Source organism: Abramis brama, assembly GCF_963993115.1.
Source record: "Abramis brama genome assembly, chromosome: 18".
Taxonomy (NCBI): domain Eukaryota; kingdom Metazoa; phylum Chordata; class Actinopteri; order Cypriniformes; family Leuciscidae; genus Abramis; species Abramis brama.
The window spans coordinates 5,139,501-5,157,438 of NC_139980.1; the positions used below are offsets into that span (position 1 = coordinate 5,139,501).

Below are 17,938 nucleotides of genomic sequence, written 5' to 3' on the forward strand. Positions count from 1 at the left end.
ATAAAGAAACATTGAACAGTTTAAAATATTGTGTGTGTGTGTGTATAGACCTTAGTCAGGGTAGTGACAGGGTCAGCTGTGAGGGAATAAATACCAATGGTACCATTGTTTAACAACAATCTGATTGTTTAGCTGAAAATAAAATCTTTGAAAAAAACTTTCAGTAGACAAAACCTCCATAAAAGTTTTAAAAAAATGACATGATCTAGGACCTTTATACAGTGCGTGCCATTGTAAATACTGTACGTCTATCCCTCACAGCCTCGTTTTCATCTGCGTTAAATTCATAATGCCGTCTAACCTGACTCAGGTCTATTTGTAACGCTGTCTTTCTCTGTCTTTTCCTCTTTCTGTCTTGTAGGGGGCGCTGGTTAGCGCTTTGGCCGATGACAGTATTCACATGTGGAACCTGCGACAGAAGAGACCAGCTGTGCTGCACTCGCTCAAGTTCAACAAGGAGAGGTCAACCTCGGTCACTTAATCTACACTTGCTCTGAGCGTGTGTGTGCATGTAGACTGCTGATCAGTGTTAGCGATACATGACTGTGTGTTTGGCAGAGCTGGTGTTGTAGAGTCACACTCACATCTGATACCTTTGTTTCACTCTTTCACTCTCTTATTATTCCAGTTGACTTCCACCTGCTCTCTCACTGTTGGTACCCAGGTGCAGCTCAGAACACATTTCTCATAGGGAGGCGAGTCGACATGTGGTCATGTTTGCAAACTTCTGTAGTGGGGAAAGAGCAAATTGAACTAATCCAGGCAGAAACCTTTTTTTACACTTTTGAAGGATTTAAAAAAAATCATATTATAATGTTAACCAAGGTTCCCTGCAATGTAAATCATTTAGATTTAAAGGAATAGTTTACCAAAAAATGAAAATTCTGTCATCATTTACTCACTTGTTCCAAATCTGTATGACTTTCTGTCTACTGTGTAACATAAAAGAAGATATTTTAAACATTTTCCATGACACATTCCCTTTGAAAGCATAAAAATGTGATTATTTCAAACAGTATCCTCAACAGAGACATGTCTTCACACTAAGGACACTTCAATCAGCGTTGTAGATCTGTGGCAAGAATTGAAGAATGTGTGAGACCTTTAATCACACTCATAGCTATAGATCAGTGCAGGAAGGTTGTAACCTTCTGATTCGGTTTGGACAGCTGTTGACTCTGATAAGAGATGAGCCAGCCCTTCACTTATAATCTGCACTGCTTCTCTTGATGAGAGTGACAACTCGCCAACAGCGCCTTTCAGGGTCGAACAGTTTTTTACCGCATAACTGCATGTGTGTGTGTGCAGGTCTGTCTGCACATGTGTATCTGCCTCAGAAAATACAGGCAGGGGTCATAGGTGTAGGACTGATGTGTCTGTGTGCTTGACATTTAGAAAGTGTTTCCCTCTGCGACCTGCCTCGTCCCTGAGGCTACAATGGGGCGGCTGTGCCCCTGAGTGCAAACAAAATGTCTCTGTGTGTGAGGAGCTATAAAGTTAATATGAATTGGCATTCATAACCCATTTTGCTTGCGTAATGCGATGCATTTCTGAGTGATTTAATTTAATATAAGTATGTCAAATTAATTTGATTACATTTTGTTATTATATAAAATACTATTATATATATAAAAAAATGAAAATATAAGTAACTTGTTTTTCTCTCTGAAAATACATCCCTTTTCTACTAGCATTACTCTTAACAATTGAGCAGATGCAATCATTTATTCTTTAAAAAAGAATATTCATCGATTACAGAGATGCAACTAATATTTTTTTTGGAATAACATGAATTGTTCACAATAATTCTGGGATCACTTTGAATAAAGGGAATAAATGCAAAATGTAAATGGAACTACGTACAAGTCATACATACAACATACAAAAACGATCAAGTTTCAAATCAAAAGACTTTCCTTGTTGTTGAAGGATGCTTCTTTTGGAAAGTATATTTTTGGGAGGAACAAAGTTCGCCCTACTGTCAGGACACTGTGGGCATCACACAAGCTGACGTTCTGACAGGAAGCTGTCGGAAGATGTTACAACAACCAGAGAGGTATGAGAGAGGAACAGCCTGTGAAAAAACGCTCTTTTCTGGGCTAGACATTTAAATTGCTCCCTGAAAAGGCTCTCTAGATTGCACGTTAAAGCAGATATGAGGCTGTGTTCTCTAAAAATGCTCAAAACATTCTGACTCAAAATAATTCAACTGATTTAAACACTGCACATTGGTCCCTATACATGTTTACAGAAGGAAATTAATTAGAGCTCATTCAAAGCAGATTGTTTTCTGCCATGTTGTACATCTGCAGCTGGTCAATTATGCGTTTTATATGGTTGGCTTGCCTGAAGCAACATGTTGCTTTTGATTTTGAAGCTTCTTGTCTTTGTTCAACCTGGAGCATTTAGATCTGTGAAATGAATTTTCCCATATATAAAGCCGATAAAATAAAATCAGTGTTTACATTTCTGGAGCCTTTTTGATTTTACATATACACTGTTTTAGAGATGAAAGAACTCCATCTTGGTGCTGTAACAATGAATGATCAGGGAGGTTGGCATGTTTTTAAGGTTGTTCCTGAATGGATTTGCTCTTTGTGTGGGTGTGTGTGTCCCTGCAGGACGAAGGCTCAGGAAAGAGCAAGCCAAATGTCAGGAGTGCAGGGCATCGTCTGTCATGCTAATACACTCATTTAGCTCATTATCACACCGGCACAGAAGCCATCTGAACACAAACACGCACCTCACTCTCACACGTGGATGGCTGTTGATGTTTGTGAATGTGGTTTTTCTGGTTGTTTTAAGAGAAAAAAGGTGGGAGAGAAGCAATGAGTGTGTCTGGGTCAAGCTTTGCCAAATTTGAAGGGACCAAAGTTGCATTATAGGACAAAACTACCTACATGGCAATTGTCCCTGAGGATAATGGTATAATAACATACTGAATAACTTAATGAAATAATATACTGCAAGTTTTTTTAGAGGATTGAAAATATCATTAGCTTAGTATAAAACAATACAAGTCAATGGAGTGTTCCAACCATGATAAAAAACAAAAACAAACATATGTTTGTGTATTTTGATATGGCCAATAAATCTTGCCTAGTCATCCGGGACGTGCGGATGCACACTTGCAGATGTCATGTTAAATTCTCTTTACATGATATGCTCTCAGAGTGTCACACGCTGGTTTGACTTGATTATCCACAACAATGGGGCTTGACATTTAATGAACACTAGGAACCAAACAGCGATATATACCAGCAGGAAACGTTAACACAAGACGAAGAACAGATGAAGACCAGGGGCTAAATGAAGGACAGGTGTAGGTGATTAGTTGACGTAGTAACAAACAAAGGTAACTATGGAAACAAACAAGATGACAACGGAAACATGAACTAAATCACAGGAACTGAAACCAGAAACATCAAGACAAAAGAACATCAAAATACACAGGGAATCGTGACACCAAGTGATGTTATAGATGTGATACATTTTTTCCTGTGCTAATTAATTAATTAATTAATTAATGATCATCATCTAATAATGGAGAAGGTATCAGAAAAGACATTATTTTCACAAATTTACATTTTATTATCTATTGCATATTGCATCTATTGCATATATGCATTTAATTAGTTATAATGAAAAAGCACATATCTCTTTATCGCTCAGTCGCTCTCTCTCCCACTCAAACACACACACATACAGTACGGACACTTACTCACTTGTTGTCAGTGATGCTCTGACGATTTTATCAGTAAAATAGTTTAGCAATTTAAAAGCTACATGATGTTTCTCACTAGCGAGGTGCAGATAAACTTAGTTTTGCTATTAGTAGACACTGTTGAGAGACGCACAGACTAAGGTAATTCACACGTGCTTAAGCTCTCTCTCTCTCTGTCCCTAATAACTGCATTAGTCTGCTATCAGTGGCTCAAGTCTCCGTTACTAGCTCTAAAATTACGTTTTGCATCCTGTATTTTTCCGCTTCGGATCGTGGCCGCATTACCACCTTGGGTGTGCATTATTTTTCTAATAATTCAATTTGTCCGTCGTCAATTATTCCTTAAATAATCATTGGATTCCTTCCGTAATCAAATGTAAAATAACACTGCATAGTCTTCACTGTATAAATTAAACAGATTAATCCATATTAAAGTTACAAAAAGTAGTTAGTCAAGAACAGTGAGCGATTTTTGTTGTTTGATTGACATTAAAGGGATATTTCACCCAAAAAGGAAAATTTTGTCATCACTTAATCACCCTCATGTTGTTCCAATCCTCTATGAGTTTCTTTCTTCTGTTGAACACAAAAGAAGATATTTTAAAGAATGTTAGTAACCACCAGACAGTTGACAGTAGCCATCAACTTCAGGAAAAAAACACACCATGGAAGTCAATGGCTACTGTCAACTGTCTGGTTACCAACCTTCTTTAAAATATCTTCTTTTGTGTTCAACAGAAGAAAGAAACTCATAGAGGATTGGAACAACTGGAGGATGAGTAAGCGATGACGAAATTAAAATCTTTAAAGGGATAGTTCACTTTGAAATTAAATTTTGGTATGTTTTAGCTTACCTCAAGGGCATCCAAGATGTAGGTGTCTTTGTTTCCGCAGTAGTTTCAATTTTGATATTTTTAGGTCAAACCGTTCTTGTCTGTAAACGAAAACGAACAGTATTTATATCGTTTTTACCTCTTGTACACAACCACGAGTGACGTACACGCACGAGAGATCACTTCCGGCGCTTTCCGGCGCTTGCGCAGACTAAGCCAGAACGCGCGCACACGTCACACACCAGGAAGCGCGCGCGCCCTCAGATCACTTGGACGTGGTTGTGTACAAGAGGTAAAAACGATATAAATACTGTTCGTTTTCTCACACAAACCGCTCGTTTCGTGTCTTAGGCCATCAATGTGTACATACGATGGGGAATTGTTTAATTTGGACTTCTCTGTGCATGCTCTTTGAGGTGGTGACCATAGACCTGCATTATATGACTGGCAAACAAGAACGGTTTGACCTAAAAATATCAAAATTGAAACTACTGCGGAAACAAAGACACCTACATCTTGGATGCCCTTGAGGTAAGCTAAAACATACCAAAATTTAATTTCAAAGTGAACAATCCCTTTAAGGACACAGACAGCAGCAGGTATATTAGGCTGCTGTCACTTTAAGACTAATGCACGGATCCAGTATACTGTTACACATGCGTCATGGCATGTTCAAGTGCAAGCAGACGTGAAGGAGAGTTAATTCAGTATTCGCACGCTGTCTGAGACGTGCATTTCTGGGCGTGCGCTTTGGATGTTTGCACACAGAAAACTTCCCACACAGCGAGTAACGAATTGAGTTTCCCTTCTTGAGCTTGAATATTTAAATTGGAAAGGATTAAATTTCCGTGCCAATGCAGCACTGCCCCGTCAACTGTCACGAGTGGTTTGTTTGTTCACATTCTCGCAACATTTCATTAGTAGAATAGAATTGACACTGGCGATTGACTCCGTTCCATGTTCTCGCCAAAAGAGGCGAGAGGCTAATGCTGCAGTTGTGCATACTGTGTAGAGATGTAGTGCAAATTTTCTTTGAATTGTGTGTTTATGAGTGCATTTTGAATGTTGTTTGTGTGTTCATGCTCTTGGTGTTGAGCATGAACACACAAATTACACATAAAAAACATTACCTGTATGATTTCTCTAAAAGCTTTTCAAGGGGGAGAAAAATAGAGAGCAGTCAGCAGCCCAACTTGTGACATCTTTCAACGTCTTCTTCAAGCTGATGTGTGTGTGTGCGTGTGAGTGTTTGTCTGTCTGAAAGACAGAGGAAAGAAATGTGTTGAGTTTGATGCATGGTTTTTCTCTCAACACTCTTCCACTCATGAATATATTCATGATGCTGCAAGGTGCTGGTGTGAAGTGTCGGGGGCAGGTGTGTGTGTGTGCACTAGTGTTGCTGGGAAAAAGGAGTGTGAAAGGGGTGAGAGGCAAGCCGTTTACACAGCACCAAAACAAACAAGCCTTTTGTTCATAAAATGATACCATGTGCTCTACCTTTCCAGAAAAAACATGTGGTCATCAAGATGCGTGTGAGTTTTGGAAACCGAATATATATTTATAGTCCTAAGACTGAGTAATATGTCTGTTTTAGTGGTAATTAAACAAAGCCCAACACTTTACTCCAGTAACTTTTTTTCCTGCAGTTTTGTCCTTCTAGGATGTACTGCAAAAATTTGAATTAAGCAAGCAGCAGCTCAGCTAAACAAAGCTTTTTTATGCTCAGGAATGACACATTACATGCAAACATATTTGGTTACGGTTAGGGTTAGGGTTAGGTTTTTTGTGTAACCAAATTGTGTCGTTCCTTGATAAAGCAATTAAAATATCCTGACATTGAATGTACTAAATTCTATATGCTCTAGGCTTTTGGTGCAACCTATCTTACCTGCAGTTCCCACATGAAGATTGTATTTCTCAAAGGTTGCTCTTTCATAGTTAAGAAGACTTGGAAGAAGAGCTGGAAATTATGCTAGGGAAGTTATGAAAAGTCTTAGACGTGTCTGCCTTATTTGTTTAAGGGAAATCAACAAATTAATCAATTGCTGACATGCAGTCTATAAAATTTGACTGAATTACATATCTCAGGTAAATTGGTCTTGAACTAAATGTACATGAGTCCATCCTTCTACATCAAATTACCTTTCCACGTAGGAGAGAAAAGCATCCCATATTTTATAGAACTAAAAGGTTTTTTGTTATTCCAGAAGAAACTTCCAAGAGCATAAACTCCAGTGTATCTAATCCATTGTGCTCTTATGTGAGGTTACTCAAATATCTGTTTTGCAGCAGTATACTACGTCGTCTTGCAGTGAATTTTGAGCAGCTGAACCCTAGAATGTAAAGTATGATGTATGAGAATGCAGACTGCTGGATCAAGATTAAGCGTTGATTTGAACAAAGTCTCTGATAGCATGAGACAAAAATAACCTAATCTGAGAATACAATGGAAATATGTGTTGTCAGGAATCTATCTTATAAATTCAGATAAGAAATTGTATTAAGATTTCAGTGGAGACATATGAGGCATTTGTGTTTTGCATGTGAGTGGTTCTATTCATTTATACATTTGATATATTATAAATAATAATAATATATTTACTCTTTCTTCATCCCTCTTTTTTTTAGGATAACGTTCTGTCATCTGCCCTTCCAAAGTAAATGGTTGTACATTGGCTCGGAACGAGGAAACATCCACATTGTGAATGTGGAGTCCTTTACCCTCTCAGGATACACCATCATGTGGAACAAAGCCATTGAACTGTGAGTGCCACACACACATTTGAAATGAAATGTAATCTCACTGAGTCCAGAAATCTGATTTGTAATATATCATATGTGTCACATCTGTCATTGTTCCTGTAGCCTTGTTATGTTTTATTTGTAACTAAGCAATCATTTCAATCAAGTGCCATTTTAAATTGTCAATTCACCTGCTCTCCCTCCATCGCTCTACTCATACTCAGTGTTCTTCAATTATTCATTTTAACATTTTGTCAGCAGTTTTGTTTTCCTCCCTGACCCGTTGAAAAGGCTGCAGTGCCTTTGAGACCCAGACAGTGTAGACACGCGCGCACACACAGACACACATGCATTTACAGGTGTCAGATCGGATCAGTGGAAGTATAGACAGATGTCCTGTCTCACCTCCTGCTTTAGCACTTAAGCATACGAACACTAGCAGACAGACACGTTGTTTCCCTTGCGACAGGAAGGGCAATTGTTGAAAGAGCTGCTCCGCCCTTTGCAGTTGTACCTGTAGTGACAGACTAAAGGGGGCAAGTCAACATGGCTTTACTCTCATGTCACTGAGCAGGGAATTTTCTCCACGGTCTCTCTGACACACACACACACACACACACACACACACACACACACGTACATAATCATGGACCAGTGGCATACAGCAGATCTTTACAATATTTAGCATCACTCAGTTGTTATGGATACAAGTAGCACCGTCTCCGCCAGATATGACGGCTACCTATAATAGCAGACAGAGCACAGTACTTTGCTAGCCGTTTAGCCCTCTTTTTGGGCATTACTAGTTGTTGAAGCCCTCTTACAACCAGCCTGTGTGTGTGTCCTAAGCTGCCAACACAAGCAGTCGGCTCTGATAACCTAATTCTGAGATGATGTTTAGGAGTGGTTGATATTTAATAATCTTAGTCATAAAGGCTTCTTCCATAATAGAGTCAAAGGTACATGCAACCTCCACAACGAACACTTCGCTGATCTCCTCATTAATCACAACAACATCTGGTGTATTAGCAAACACATGAGAAAAGGTTTCAGAGCTATTACAATTCTGAAACATGGATGATACACACACACACACACACACACACACACACACGTTGCATATGTCAGTAACAAAATTAGCATAAATCACATTTACTGTAATGGCCTCACTGGTATTATTGGGCAATAAATTACATGTTTTGTAATGGGAGGAATCTCATGCGATAACAGAGTTGTACATGATGTATTTTAACAGCTAAATATATTTATGCTAGTAAAAATTATTTGTATTTGTAAATGATCAAATTATTTTAGTTTTAAAATGTATAACAGTTGAGAGGGTTAAACATCTGTGTTTGAAACAAGCTACTTTTCATGCTGGATTATTTTCAAATCAATTACGCAAACATATCTAATACTTCTTACATCAAAAATATGCCAACATGGAAAGTGTCTTAAAATCAGTGCCATTTAAGTGTGGATGTAAACCTCCTTTCTATTAAAAAACACACTCAAAATGCACTTCACAGTAGCTACGCCACCGCACAGCAGCAAACCAAGATGGTCTGTGTCTGTTTGAGAGGGAGAAATCTGGCATGCTACTCTGCTGTAGGGATGATAATATGATGGTGGGTGATACGGGCATGATGCCAGGCATTGAGAAAAACAGTTTGTTGCTGCAGGTGTCAGTAGCGGTGAGTTGTTTTAGAGGACGGGGGCATGTAGTTTGGCACTTGACTGTGTGGGCTGTCGGGGGATTAAGGGTGGGCATAATGGAGTGCTGTGATGCCACACTGACAAGGGGTCTCTGAGCCATCTTAGGTGGTAGGGGTGGATGAGATGACAAAAATCCTTATATCACGATATGAGCAATTTTATTTCACGATAACGATATATATGTGACAATATAGTTATTTTTGCTTTAAATATAGGTTTTTATATCACCAACATTTTTGATACAATTGAAATTTCATAATTATTGTCACCAATTTCAATGTCACAAAAATCGAATACTAGCCTATGTAAAAAAACAAGCTTACTGAAGACAAGTTAACAGTCAATGATAAAATAAGAACGGAACAACTAATTACAAGCAACAGGACAACAAACTACAACAGAACAAAGAAATAGACCTATCTGAAAAACTTCAAGCACTAGAAATAAAAAAACACTAGCCTACATAAATTGTATAAAAACATGCATATCTTCACTGTAAATTAAATATACATGTGTTCTTATTAAAGTGAGACAAAAGAGACTCAGTCAAGAGCATTGAGAGATTTTCTCTTTTTTCGTTGTTTGATGACAGCAGGTTTATTAAGCTTCTGTCTATTTAAGATCAAATGCATGGGTCCAATGTACTGTTACACATGCGTTTTCTTTCTCAGCTGTTTATGTTCACTTAAGACATAAATGACTGTTAACGAGGATACTTGCAAAGACGGACATTTTTACATGTATTTGTGTATTTAACCATTGAAGCCCAATTAGGCATCAAAAAACTCTTCATGTGTGCGCATCTGACAGACAGCGCACGCATATAGCAAAATGAGTTCTCTATCGCTGCTAATTGCGCTTCAATGGTTTTAAATCACTTGTTTTTAAACGGCAATGCTTAAAGGTCCCATTGCATGAAAATTTCACTTTATGAGTTTTTTTAAAGGGGGGGTGAAATGCTATTTCATGCATACTGAGTTTTTTACACTGTTAAAGAGTTGGATTCCCATGCTAAACATGGACAAAGTTTCAAAAATAAAGTTGTACGTTTGATGGAGTATTTCTGTGGCAAAAATACTCCTTCCGGTTTGTCACAAGTTTCGGAAAGTTTTTTTCGAGTATGGGCCTGTGTGACGTCAGATGGGGCGGAATTTCCTTATACGGGTCCTAAGGGCACTTCTCCCGGAAGGGCGCGCGCGCACCCGTAGACCAGAGTGAGAGAGCGAAAGCAGTACGCCCATCAAAGCGCTGTGCTCGGCTTTAGGGAAGTCAGTGTCACCAAAGAAGTGGGTTTTTGGTTGCCAGTGCAAGACAACCCTGCACAGATTCACAAAGAACCCAGCGTTAAAGGGACCAGTGGATGGAGTTTGTTTTTCCAGAGCATCAACGGAGTTGTGCAAGTGTTTTTGTTTGTTCCCTGCATTTTGACGATGATCGTTTTATAAATAAGGCCCAGTTCGACGCCGGATTTGCAGATCGTCTAATGCTTAAGGATGGAGCAGTCCCAACGATAAAGGTTCACGGTCGTGCGTTGGAACCGCAGGCGCTGCTTCAAATGTCTGTGTGTTGTTAGCTATCGGCGTGTAAGCACCGCCCACACGGCACGCCTCCAGCCGCTCGTTTTTTTCCGGAAAGACTCGGTACAGCCTATCTTTCTTTTATAAATATAATAAAACTAAAGACTTTTTGGAGATATGAAGGATGCAATACTACTCTATAGGTACTCAAGATTAACATGAGATTCACTGAAACTGAGTGTTTCACCCCCCCTTTAACCTTAATATGAGTTCCCCTAGCCTGCCTATGGTCCCCCAGTGGCTAGACATTTTGATGGGTGTAAACCAAGCCCTGGGTATTTTTGAGAAAATTAAAGCTCAGACGGGCGAATCTAGAAATCTTCCCCTTATGTCGTCATAAGGGGAAAGGTTACCTCCCCTTTCTCTTCTTTGCTCGCAAAAAGAATTTGTCCCGCCCATGAGAAAATGAGCTGCGCGAGCGCGCTATTGTTTTTTCCTCGAGAGACATCATGGCTTGCAAACGAGCGAAGCATGGCAGTTGCTCAGTGTTTGGATGTACAAATGAACACAAAAGTATTTTTTTAGTTCCTTCATCCGAGCCTCTGAAGAACCAGTGGGTTATGTGAATTTCTGATGTGTAATTGTTCAAGTTCAGACAGATAATCTTTCTCTCAAAGTCGTTCAATACTGTTTATGCATCAGTAAATCAAGCCAGTGGCTAAACGATCAACTTCACGTCGTTTCTCTTAGTAGGATGAAAATAATCTCACTTAAACTGTGATTAATATATATACAGAAAGCGATCAAAGAACAATCCCTTTCCAATCGCCCAAGCTGTCAATCACACAGCGCGAGTTTATCTGGACACTTGCCAAAACTCGTTATGAAATCAATGACGCTGTTACACTGCACAATGAAGCTCTTACTGTACTTACCTCATGTTTGCATTGGTGAAATCATTAGTGAGAGTGCAGAAACTGCGTTGCAATGATAAGATCTTCATTCACGCGATCAACAGGCTGTCATCTGCTCAATGCTCAGCACTGCGACCTTTTATGTGATGGGAATAGAATCTAAATACTTAAAAAAAACTTCTCACGATTCGTTAATCTCGATAGCTGTAATAGTAAAAACGTATAATAGCTGTAATAGTAAAAGTTTTCGAGAGAGTTCCACATGTAATGCTAGATATTTCATATGCAAGCATGTCAGCCAATCACAGCAGTGGGCGTTTACACTGAAGTCTCACAGCAGACACGCCCCTTCAAACAGAGCGTTCAAATCAGAGGCTAAAATCAGGCTAGGAAATATGCCTTTTATTTCTAAATTATAACAACTTTTGATCTAAAAAACATACTAACATTGTAAGGGCACCCCAGGAAACATTCTAAAATAATAAAATAATCCATGCAATGGGACCTTTAAAACGTATGCAAACCATAAGCTTTCGTGACCACGCAGCACAGCAACATCACATGAGCGTATCCGCGTTAGAGACGATAGTCAAAAATCTCTATCGGTTGACAATTTTCTAACGGTTATTCGTGTCTAGTGGTATATCGCCCACCACTATTAGGTTAAATTTTAAGCTGTACCCAGGTGCATAGACAACGGCATGGGCTATCTAAAGCCAGGCACAAAGAATCGCATCCATGCCCTCCGGACAAGCAGATTGTCTCTGCAATTCGAAACGAGTCTGTGCATGTCTGTTTGTGTGACAGTGCTGTCATAAATCCAGCTCTCTGCCAACAAAGACAGTGTATAGATCTCTCCTTGGCTAAGGTTGAGAAGACAGCAGTAGGTCGTGAGGCATGTTGAGATTGTAAATACAGTCATTAATACAGTATATACCAGATACCTTTATGATGTTTATAGAAGGTCTATTGACTGTCTGACATCCATTTCAGACACTCAGTTTGCACAACAGATGTTGTTTCTTAAAGCAAATGGATGCAATCGCATCCACTCCCATCGGTACCAACTGTGTGTGTGCATGTGTAAACTGGGAAATCCAGGATGCAATTTGCTTACATTTACACATGCACACGCACAGTTGGCACCGACGGGAGTGGATGCTGTGCTGTGGTTTTTCCTTATGACAGGAAATTAAACTTCATGTCAACATGCGTTGCTTATAATCAGAGAGAATTTGTGAGAATAGGAGGTACGTGCATTTGCTATAATCATTATTTTGGACCTCAGAAAAGGATTGTGGGTAAGAGGGTGTATGTAGGTGAAACTGGTGAAATTATGTAATCGTAAGGTGTCTTGAGTGAATGAGACAGTGCGGAGTGAGGGCGGCAGTTACAGAATGAGATTTTGCCCATCCTATTCTTGTTGCCATGGTGATCGGCTCTCTAAATCCAGCCTGCTCCTCCTAAAGTAAGGGCTAAGAGATAGGAGGGAACTGTGGGGACGTAAATTAGGAATCTTGAGGTCTAAGGAACAGAGTAGTTGACAATCCGTCACTCTCTCAACATGATCGCCACCTTGACCTTTCTGTGTAGGTGCTACTCCTTTCTCATTCTCTCTCTTTTTCTTTCTCGCTCACTCTCTGTCTCTTAACTAAACACACACGTGCATAAACAGGCCTCAGTTTTATGGCAAATGTACTTGTTGACCTCATGAACTGAGTTTGGTTTCTGTCGGGTGATGAAAATGGTGGGATAGTCTTTTTCTTCTCAACTAGATTACCGGGAATTTTATGACATCAGACATAGGAAATTATATGTGAAATTACCCTTAAGACTCCTCTTATTATGTCATTTTGAAAAGGTGAGGGGTCCCATGTTACAGATTTTTATTCCCGCTGTATCTGTCAGTCACATTTCAGACACCCAACAAACACTGGAGGAGGAAGATGCAGATCAGGACCCCTGTCAGTCGAACCTCCATCACCATAACAGACGTATACTGCTCTGTCTCTCCACATCACGCTGTAGCTCAACAGAATGTAACTGGAGGGGAGAGAAGGACCCCTGTCTATGCCACGGCTGTCACCACTATAGGCGTCTAAGCCTGTGCCTGAGAGCCGTCAACAGCACAGTTGGCCTGCTGGGTAGTCAGAGGGTACAAAGGAATAAGACTCCTGCCAGTACAGTCAATGCCTTATGGGTGTCCACAGTACAGTCCATGCTAAAGTAACACCTACTGATGGCAAGGCAGCATGTTTTGTAATGTTTAGAGAGAAAGATACCGTAGCCGAGTGTACCAGAACAGCTGATACACTGCCTTTTTACAGTGCCATATTTATTAGGATGAAATATTTTGCTCTGTTTCTTAACTAAAGTAATGAGGGTATATTATTCAGTGGCTGTAAATGAGTGGGCAGTAGTGGTCTTGTAGAATTTTTAGCTTACACCATTGTGTCCCGGGGAGATCTCAAAGCTTCTTTTATGTATTTAATGACATTTTAGCTGTGAATAATCTTGAGGTTGAAACTGACTGTCTGAATGTCAGTGGAGACTTATATATTTCATATCTCAAAAGCCAAATGGTGTAAGTATATGGATGGGAAAATTCATATTAGGTTGGTTTCATTTGGACAACATTAAATATAAGATGCCTCTATAGGGGCCTGTCATGAATTATTCGATGCATTATGTAAAACCCTGTCATTTTGAAGAGCTTTGCATGGCAAGAATCCCACTCTTTTGTTAAATTCGAGTTTGTTAAAGAGTTTGTTAAAGAGGATATTTGTATGATGAAAATCCTATTTCAGTGGTGATGATAAAACTATGATCCCAGTTAGTGCTGGACTTTGGTGTTTGGTGCTATGGTGTTTTTTGTGGGATATTGGTGTCTTAGGAATATGTATGGGTATGCATTTGAGTGTTGGTGTGTGTTGAACTGATATTCATTCTATGGTGCATCTTGGGAAACATAATCATACTCATACTTGCATGACACAAATGACTACAAACACTACCATTCAAAAGCTTGGGGTTATTTAAAAAAAAGAAAGAAATTAATACTTTAATTTAGCAAGGATGCGTTCAATTGATCAAAGTAATGTTATATTAAAGTTATATTAACTTTATATTCATCATAGAATCCTGGAAAAAAAATCACGTTTCCACGAATATATGGAACATAACTGTCTTCAACATTGATAATGATAATAATATTAGAATGGTTTCTGAAGGATCATGCGACACTGAAGACTGGAGTAATGATGCTGAAAATGAAGTTTTGCCATTACATGAATAAATTACATTTTAAAATAAAAACTGTAATGTATATTATATAAAAAAAAATATATATAAAATGTATTTTTAAAACATGTCCTTTCTCCTTAGTTTCTCTCTATCTCACACACTCAAACACACACATCCCCAAGGATTGTTTCCTCACTGTCTTCATACTATACTTCCTGTCATGTGTTTGAACTCCTCGATCCTCTCCTTGACTAACACCAATCCCAAATCTGTCTCTCTCCCACAGGTCCTCCAAGGCCCACCCCGGCCCAGTCGTTCACATTAGTGACAATCCTATGGATGAGGGCAAGGTATGGAGATGCCTGCAAAACTACATGAAAACAAATCAACACTCCTTGACATGAATAATTAATTTCCCTTGCGTTGCACAAAGCTTTTGTTTCTTTCTATTCTGAACTCATAAGACATTGCTTTCCTATGGTGCAGCACAGTTCAGTAATTGGGTCTAATCTCACACAGCTTGTTAGCAAATTATGTTGTTTTTGAAAACAAATGATTGAGAAGATATGAAGGAGATGAACAAATGCTCCAGCTACTTCCAAATGCATCTTTTTAGACATTCATTTTACCTTCGCTAATTGCCAGTGCACAGTCAGAGGGGAGCAGAGAGACCGGCATGCACCTGCTGGGGTTTTGCCTTCGTATGGATGACAAACTGTCTGTCTCTTTCTCTGGCAGCTGGGAGCTCCTCATAGGCGCCTTTACAGTGGTGATCCACTCTCACTCACTCTCTCTCTCTCTCTCTCTCTCTCCCATCCAACATCTGCCCCTGACTGGGGCATCGATCCATAACAGGTCCGCTCAGTTCTTAATGGGTCTTAAAGTCCTTAGAGACATTGTTCCTCCCTCTTGGCCGACAGAACTCTGACACTTTATCAATTCATATACCATCACTGAATCTCTAAGAAGAACAAAGAGGTTTAATCAGATGACAGGAGACTTGTTGTCACTTTTAAAAGAAATTTTGATAAATTTCCTGTTCTTTTCCATGCATTTATAATAACTGTGGAGTGTGGACTGAAGCTTTGGAGCTTAAGAAACAATGCAAAAGCACCATAAGAGTGCTTTTGCAGTATTTCAAGTCTTCTGAAGTCATACAGTAACTTTGTGTACAGGATAATATTTAAAACAGAAAGCAAGACATTCCACAGTCAAATAAAAGTCATACAGGTTTAGGTGAGCAAATTCTTTAATGATAAATGTTGAGTTGATATATGAAAATCATAACAACTTGCTTTGCACATTTCTTCCATGTTTAGAGCAGATTGGTTTGTCTGATTTATTGATTTTGTTTGAGAATGAATGAAGATTTGGTTTGGATTAGCAATCAGATGAAAGGACTTAAAATGTTCTCTAACAGCTATTTAATATTTACTTTGCTGAAACACTTTATTTACTTTTAGTTTTACTTAGCCACCTGCATGAACTCTCATCAGTTTTACAGACTGACTGTATTTTCCTTCTTTTCTTGTTCCCCCCACATCTTTCTTCTCGTTTTAGCTCATAATAGGATTTGAGTCTGGGATTGTGGTGCTGTGGGATTTGAAATCAAAGAGAGCTGAATCCCGGTACACTTATGATGAGGTATGTATTGTTACAATGTTGTTTTCCAGGCTCCTGACGCCTGCAGTGGCACAAACGCTTAGAATATGGAAATGCGTCACTCAAATATTCATGAGATGTTTTGATTTTTTATAAAGGACACTGATTAGATCTCTTTAAGTAGGCATATAGTTCTTCAGCTTGATGCTGCAGCGTCAAAAGAACGTCTTTATTTTAGGAGAGGCTGGTTTTAGGGAATGAGTGGCAGTGTGTAGTTTGGATGCTAAGTTCTTCCCATTCTCAATCATTCATTCATATTGACATTTTAGAAATGTTGGGGAGGGACACATTATAAACCTCATCAGCATGACTCATGAATATTAATCAGGTTACAGACAGTTCTTCCAGCTGATTTCCTGAAAGGCAAAGTGAGCAACAACCATAGAAGGATTACAGTTTGCATGTTTGTTCAGTCCACAGATCTTGCTTGATCTTAAAACAGTGGTAATAAATTAATAAATAAATTAAAATTTCTGATTTAACAAAGGACACTACCGTTCAAAAGTTTGTACTCAGTGATATTTTTGAATGTTTTTTAAAGTTTCTTTTGCTCACCAAGGCTGCATTTTTTTTGATAAATAATACTATAAAACAGTAATATTGTAAAATATGATTACAATTAACAATTTAAATCTTTTTTAAAATGATAAATATCTTTACTGTCTCTTTTGATCAATGTAATGCATCATTGCTGAATGAAAGTATACATTTCTTTAAAAAAAAAAAAAAAAACTTACTGAGCCTCAAACTTATGAATGATTGTTATGTAATTATGTATAGCTTTTTTATAGTCGTTACATATATAATTTTGTTATACTATATTTGTACCCGAGATGCAAATTATGAACAATGGATATTTTTTCCCCGATTTTGTACTGTTCATATAAAAATAAACTCATAATAATAATGAAAAAGTGGATGAACTTTGAGGAATTGAGGGATGTCCCCCTCCATTCATTTGCTCAGTATCTCTTGGAATTAGTTGTGAACACTTCATTTCAGCAATTTATTTATTTATTTTTCCAGAGAGTCTTTTTGTCTGCATGTCCTGGGAATTATTTCCATGCATCTGAAGAAACCCCCGTAGAACATAGTTAATCTGCCACTCCAGTTTAAGCTGGTTCGATGGCTTTTGTCAACAGTGGCAGCCAGCGTACATTAGTTATTATGATGAGCATGATGTGCCCAAAGCAAAGTGCAAAGAAATTAAAACCAACACACACTCTGCTTTTTTCCAGACATACAAGCACACACACACAAGTCAAACCTATCTCTTATTGTAACTCCCTCATTGGTGTGTAAGCGTGTGTGTGTGTGTGTGTGTGTGTGTGTGTGTGCGAGTGAGAGTTAATTTCTCGGAGGACAACTCATCTGTACCCTGATGAATGACTGTGCCTGGCTGGATGTCTGATTTATTCCTGCCTTCATTTAACTTGATTGATTAGTACAGCAGAGATAAATGTCCTACAATTCACTGCTCCGTAGGGGTAGCAAGGTGTCATTTCGGCTCAGCACAGAGTCATGGCTGTACCACGAAACACCATTGCTTGTCTATCAGACCCCCAATAGTGCTTTGCTGTTTATAAT

General features: G+C 38.8%; 1 protein-coding gene across 2 annotated transcripts in view; it reads left to right on the plus strand.

Annotated features, from left to right (window-relative positions):
- stxbp5a (syntaxin binding protein 5a (tomosyn)) overlaps window positions 1-17,938 on the plus strand; it is an 80,807-nt gene that overhangs the window by 33,403 nt on the left and 29,466 nt on the right. For both annotated transcript variants that reach the window (XM_084090569.1, XM_084090568.1), the window contains exons 4-7: window positions 362-462; window positions 7,186-7,320; window positions 14,976-15,039; window positions 16,250-16,333. In XM_084090569.1, the coding sequence (XP_083946695.1) occupies window positions 362-462; window positions 7,186-7,320; window positions 14,976-15,039; window positions 16,250-16,333 (384 nt within the window). The remainder of the gene's footprint in view (window positions 1-361; window positions 463-7,185; window positions 7,321-14,975; window positions 15,040-16,249; window positions 16,334-17,938) is intronic.